We start from the raw sequence: 6,962 nt of genomic DNA, 5'->3' as shown, positions 1-6,962 counted from the left end.
GGCTAAATCAGAATATCTGGCCTGAAAAAATGGTCAAGGGTACACTTTTGGTGTGGGGCTTCAAACAGGCGGGCAATCCCAACAGTTGATGGTACGTTTGTTGACACCAATGGCAATAGAAACACGATTGCATGAAACCCTCAAGAAGATAACAAACCACAAAATAATGCATAATAGTGAAATTATTATGACTACAATATAACTCAAACAAACAATAATAAAAAGACCAAAGCAGCGTAAATTTATTTATATATAAACTAGCTTTAATAAACCTTCACAAATTCATTATGAGTCTTTCAACATTTAATAAATGCTTGTTAAAAGCTACTTTGAGTCTTTAAAAAGGGCTTTAAGTCAAATTCAGTTTTGCGATGCAATCTCTTTCTCATAACCAGAGTTCTCATAAAACTCATTAAAACAATGTAAATTCCATTGTATTTTTTGTATCCGCTTCATGTACGAAATTTGTTACAGGCAGTGGACACTATTCTAATTACTCGAAATAGTTATTATCATAAAACCTTTCTGGATTACGAGTAATGGGGAGAGGTTGATAATATAAAACATTGTGGGAAACAGCTCCCTTTGAAGTGACGTAGTTCTCGAGAAAGAAGGAATTTGACACAAATTTGCTTCTGAGACCTCAGATTTAGAATTTGAGGTGTCAAATTAATGGAACACGTTGCCTTGGATCGGTCGAGTTGGTCTTTGAAAAGCGTCCTGTAACCATTTGTTATAAAATTTATACGGTTAGAAAGATGTTGTAAAAGTAGAATACAATGATCTACACAAATATGCCTCGAAATTGCATGGTTTTCGTATTAACTCGTCGACAAACACGGTCGGCCATTTATGGGAGTCCTCTGTGTTAGTTCGCGACGTAAAAGGAAAACCGTGCAATTTTGATTGATACTTGTGTGGATCATTATATTCTACTTTTAAAACATCTTTCTCACCATATGCATTTCATAACACTTGTGACACTGCGGCCAATTCACCAACAGCGCCGCACCGACTCACCCGACTCACACTGTAGTGTGGACTAGGTCTTTACTCTTAGTCAGGTGAGTCGGTGAATTGGCCGCGGTGGGCGTGAAAGGAAAACGAGAAACGTCTTGCACCAAGACTACTCTGGCTGCAGCATTCAGCCCATCAGGAAAATTTGAATTCCCATATGGTCCCCTTTTGGCAATCTTTGGAGATTCAACATTTTCAACAATAATTTTACTGATTTCTAATCAACGGGAGTACTTTGAAGCAAAGCAAAATATGCAGGATCCTTACTACCATTTTTTATGACAAGTAAGTTTTCAGTTAAAAAAAAAAATAAAAAAAAAGGTCATGACCCAATATTTATACTCTTATTGGAACTTGCTACAACCCAATATTATAATAACACATTTTAAATACTTTTTTTTAAGCTACACACCAGAAAGAAAACTATTATCAAAGATGTTTCAAAGGGCCTAGGTTAGAGGTGTTTTTATGGATAATGTAAGTCCCTTTGATAATATGCATTGTTATCATCAACAATTGAGATGGTTGTTAATCTACTGTAGACAGCAATCACAGCAACCGTTTCCATTATTATTCCAAGGCCTTTTCTAGCAGGCAAGATACATGTGCTACATTACAGACAGTGGACACTGTTGGTAATTGTCAAAGATTAGTCTTCACAGTTGGTGTATGTCAACATGTGCATAAAATAACAAACCTGTTAAAATTTGAGCTCAATCGGTCGTCGAAATTGCGAGATAATAATGAAAGAAAAAACACCATCGTCACACGAAGTTGTGTTCTTTCTGATGCTTGATTTCGATACCTCAAATTCTAAACTTGAGGTCTCAAAATCAAATTCGTGGGAAAATTACTTCTTTCTCGATAACTACGCCACTTCAGAGGGAGCTCTTTCTCACAATGTTTTATACTATCAACCGCTCCCCATTACTTGTAATCAAGAAAGGTTTTATGATGATAATTATTTTGAGAAGTTACCAATAGTGTCCACTGCCTTTAACCCTGGCCATACTGCCATACATTTGCCATGGGAAACTGTACGTTTTGTGCCATAAGTCAACAGTGTCCTCAGCTCTACAGAAGTAGATAAAAGTAACAACTATTTTCTTCACCAGGCTGATTTAAAAAGTCTGAATTAAGATAAAAGTGTAACATTTTGCATCCCTTCATAAATAACGGCTGAACACATTTAGAGATGTGCCCCCTTTCTATATATCAAAAGTCGATACAAATAAGACAATTCAATCCCCCAAAGCACAAGATAGAATATTTTCTTTCCTTATGAGCTGCCTGCGTTCAAATCAGCCTGCTTGCAGTCCATGCTCTGTGGCTCCATTGTCACATGTGATGCATTAGGCTATGTCGACTATCAGTAGGATGTTCCAACATGTGATGCGTAGGTTTATATTGTCTATAAGCAGTAGGATGTTCAAGTGTCATTTTCTGCCACACATTTCTCCACCAGTTCTTTGAGGTTGGGATTCTCCATTGCAGCTGCTATTCTCTCCTTATCGTTGATTTGTTTGTTAACTGCAAAACAATCAAAATGTTGTCAATGGACCGAGTAAAGATCTGACACACAACACAAACAGAGTTTTATATAAACCATACAGGGAAAATGATTGGCTGTAATATTAAAAGGGACACGTTGTCTTGGATCGGGCGAGTTGGTCTATGAAAAGGGTTTGAAAACCGTTTGTTATAAAATGCATGGTTGGAAAGATGCTTTAAGAGTACATTACAATATAATGATCCACACAAAAATGCATTGAAATTGCAAAGTTTTCCCTATCGTCGTAAAATTAACACGGCACGTCATTTTGTGGAGTCAAATTTTAGGCTCTACATAATGCCCGAACGTGTTAGTTCGCAAAATTAAAGGAAACACCGCAATTTCGAGGCAAAGTGTCCCTTTAAATGTAGCTGACCTGTTTAATGGATTACCCTGGTTACGCCACAAAGCTGGACTGGGCACTGCCATATTTTGCTTGATTAGGACATGGTAGGGCAAGGTAGGTACATCAAGTAACAGCACAGAAATAAAGCAGGATTGACGTTCATTAAATTCAAATGCCTTTCTTTCAGCATTAACAACAACAACAGCAACAGGAGCAGGAGCAGCAACAACAACAGCACAGCAACAGCAACAGCAACACAAACAACAAAAACAACAACAACAACAACAACAAAAGGATGAAAGTGCCAGGCACTGCAATACTTTGTACTGTGTCTTTCTATACTGTATGAACATGTAACGGCACCGCTAAGAAACCGTAAAACAAAGGACAAAATCAAAAAAGTTCTGAGACTGACTTCAAGAGAATATGCAAATGCTTACTTTCTTCTTCTGTGGAATGGGTGCCTTTTGTGATATAAATGTCCAGCTACAGTAGGAGAGACAAAAACAAAATAGAACAGAAATTACAAAGTTTGTCTGACATGTCTGAAGTACAATAATTGGGAGGTGTCCAAAAGGCCATTTCCTCTGGACATTAAAGATGGACTTTAACAGGGATGGAATTACACGCAGGCCCTGTACATGTACATGTAGGCAATGGCCTCTGTTGCCCCTGCTCTTGGCCTTGGTGCCCCTTCAAAAGTTTCACATTGACTTTCAGATTTTTTTTGCAAAATAAAATGGCCTTGCCCTTTCAATTATGAAACTCCAGACCTGCTTTAGCTTTTCAGTTTTGTGCTGTACTTAGTCTCCAATAGATCCACATCATATATTTACCTATTTGTACTCAACTTAAATCTATTTTTAGTTCACATGTTGAGCATCGATTGCAATTTGACTGTTTATGAGACATAACCTGAAGATATGACAGAAATTGAAAATTTTTCTAAACCAAAAGGTTTCACAGATTTTCTTACATTGCTGCAATTTTCAACAAAAGAGCATTTCACATGAACAACAGGGTAGTGACTCAGTTTAGGAAAAAGGTGACAGGAAGTAGATAACAGGAGAGCTGATAACAGCAAACAGCTAAGCAGGGGACATAATTATTCAAACAGAATAATATGTACACCAAAACAACAAAATATTTTACTTGCTAAATTTGTTTCTGACTTGAAATTGAAAGTCAGAACTGAACTTACCTTATGTTTTTGAGGAAGACTTCTTTCCAGTTTTACTCTGATACACAAACCTGACGAAGAAAACAAAAACAGTTCACACTAAATTGTACAGGATGAATCCTTGTGAAAATCCTTGTCATAAATCATCAATATTTAAGTAATATTCTTAATATTGATACTAGTGGTTTCTTATAAAGCCCTCATTTCTGTCACATTCAATTTTCCTGCAAGGTACAAAATATATGTGTATCTACATTTTGTGAAGTACAAACCCAAAGGTGCTGCATGGCACAATATGCTGCCAATCAAACCAGGAACACTAGGGCAATTCCCTTCTATTTTTGAACAGTGCAAGAGTTTTTTTTTAAGTGCATGACACAACACACAGGTATATAGCTTTATGATTGTCCCATTTGAAAGACGCAGCAATAATAATGGTATAAAGTGTCTTGCTTAAAGGGAAGGTACATGTACACGTTTGGTAATTACTCAAAACAAATATTAACTTAAAAACTGACTTAGTAACGAGCATTGGGGAGCTGTTGGTAGTATAAACCATTGTGGGAAACGACTCCCTCTGAAGTAACGTAGTTTTTTAGAAAGAGGCAATTTCTCAATAAAATAACCAAAGACTTCTAGCTAGAAGTCTTTTACTCCTATCTGAAAGCACACAGATTCGTCCAACAAGGTTTTGTATTGTTTCATCATTTTCTTGCAACTTTGATAACCGAATGAGCCAAAGTTTTCACAGGTCTGTTATTTTATGCATATATATATGTCAGTGTATGTTGAGATGTGTGACATCAAGTGAGAACACTGGTCTTGGATGATTACCAAAGGTGTACAGTGCCTTTAAGGACACAAGTGTCACGACCGGGACATGAACCCATACTCTCTAAGATCTGCAGAATAGAAACACCAAAGCTTGAGTTCGATGCTCTTATCCTCTTGGCCAAGAAATGCTATTAATTGGCTTGAACAATAATAAGAAACATTCTTTGCTCAACATTTCTATGATATTGGGTCTACGAGGCCTGGATTTCATCTTCAAGAGGGCAAGGCCATTTTTATTTTGCAAAGGGAATTTCCTTTGGAAAATCTTAAAGTCTAAAGGAAACTTTTGAAGGAGCACTAAGGTCAAGACGAAGGTCAATAGAGGCAATGGTCCCTATGTAATTCCAGGCCTGGTCTACCGTACATGTCTGAACATAGGAAGACGAGCAAGGTATACAGTTTGAAACGTTGAGACCACGCTTCCACAAAAGCAATATTTACAAATGGTTGTACCTCCAAGTTTTCTATTTGTTTATAGCTTCTTCCTATTTATCCACACCATGCAAAATTTCAGACGATATCTGAAACATACCAATCAATGTAGCTAACGAACAGTGTGGCACCGTTGGCGTGAACTGAACACGAATGATGTACCCATCTTCATAGCCTTTCAAGGGATAAACTTTTACACCTTCCTCAAACACAACTTCAAGGTCTTCCAGCGAGTTGGGCTTTTCAGGATCTCTGATGTCTTTAATCAAGTCTGATGACAGAAAGTATAGTGGTTGGTATTACAATGTGATTTATACGTACATTTACACATTGTAAGTAAATTATAACGACAATGAACTATACAAAAGCAATTCGTTTTACGTTCTTTTTTGTAAACAAAATCACAGCGATAATTTAACAATAAGTGAATCAGAACACAAAATGAAGAGTGATAAAAAACGTTTAATAAAGGAAATGGTAGGTCTTAGGTAGTTTTTTAGATTGTACAATTGAGCTGGCTGACTTAATGTTTGTGAGTTATGGTTCCATTCGTCAGCAGCAAAGCTGTGAAGGTTCTGTCTCTAGCACGTGGTAAGTTCTGTGGCATATAAACGGAAAGGATCCAACTATTTGACAACCTTTGACCCCTCTTGTAGCCCCCCCCCCCAATGAAAATAACTACCAATGTATGGTTTTGTAAGTGAGATGACATGTAATACAAATTGCAGATAATTGGTATGCCTATAAAGTATAAAGGAGAAGTCTATACCATAAATATCAGCAGCGACGTCTTCCAAGTTTTCGTCCTCGTAATCTTGTGTCTTCTCTTTCTCTGTGCCTGATGCCCTCGCTTGGTTAACCGCTTCATCACCATTGTCTGTGTCTAATGGAGAGCTGCCTCCAGCAGACATCATGAACAGGTGGAATACTCCAAGAAGTGTAAAGAACATTGGCAACTTGATTATTTAGATTGTCTCTGAAAAACAAAAATATTTATGATGTTCATTCTATTGTTATTTATTACAGATGGGCAATAATGGGTGTTGGTACATACAATCAATCGTAGCATGTACAAATACTACATGATGTAGGGGTCGCTACTAATTCTACCTCCATGCTCAAACACAGTACTAAAGTCCGTTTTAGGGCAGGTTATCGATATGAAGAACATTCATTCATCCTTCCATGACATTACCGATATGAATTTATATTTTGTTTATGAATCATTTGAAACAACACTTACCCAACATTATTTTTGTTTAGAGGGTGTTGAGGACTTCTTGTTGTTTTGCAGGTAGTTATAAAAACTGAGTTAACACTTGATGAGGGGGCTATTCATATTTCATCTGCTCGTTCCCGATTTGAAAAATGCAAGTTAGTGCCCCATGGATTATATAAATCAAAATTAAAGTAATCGGAATTTGTGAACCTCTAAAGATTGCATAATTATTTGAATCTAAAAAAGACAGCCTGAACATTCCTCAGATAAATTATTGTTGCTCCATGATTTTACAACTTCAGTGACAGATTTGAACTGTTGAGGGCGCTATAAGTTGTTTTGAAATCTTTCCACACCACGTTTTTGCCAATCTCCATCGCGC

The 6,962-nt window shown here is 37.0% G+C and overlaps 1 protein-coding gene across 1 annotated transcript; it reads right to left on the bottom strand.

Annotated features, from left to right (window-relative positions):
• Window positions 1-1,947: 1,947 nt before the first annotated feature.
• On the bottom strand, window positions 1,948-6,876 carry LOC117295826 (cytosolic iron-sulfur assembly component 2A-like). The gene is made up of 6 exons (XM_033778593.1): window positions 6,605-6,876; window positions 6,131-6,337; window positions 5,462-5,632; window positions 4,117-4,166; window positions 3,356-3,401; window positions 1,948-2,547 (listed from the first exon to the last, which is right to left on the bottom strand). Exons 2-6 carry the CDS (start codon window positions 6,309-6,311, stop codon window positions 2,447-2,449), a joined length of 549 nt encoding a protein of 182 aa, XP_033634484.1. The 5' UTR covers window positions 6,312-6,337; window positions 6,605-6,876; the 3' UTR covers window positions 1,948-2,446.
• Window positions 6,877-6,962: the final 86 nt, after the last annotated feature.

Source organism: Asterias rubens, chromosome 10 (assembly GCF_902459465.1).
Source record: "Asterias rubens chromosome 10, eAstRub1.3, whole genome shotgun sequence".
In the NCBI taxonomy this organism is placed as follows: Eukaryota; Metazoa; Echinodermata; class Asteroidea; order Forcipulatida; family Asteriidae; genus Asterias; species Asterias rubens.
The sequence above is the reverse complement of the archived record's forward strand: the minus strand, read 5'-3'. Positions and strand labels throughout refer to the sequence as shown.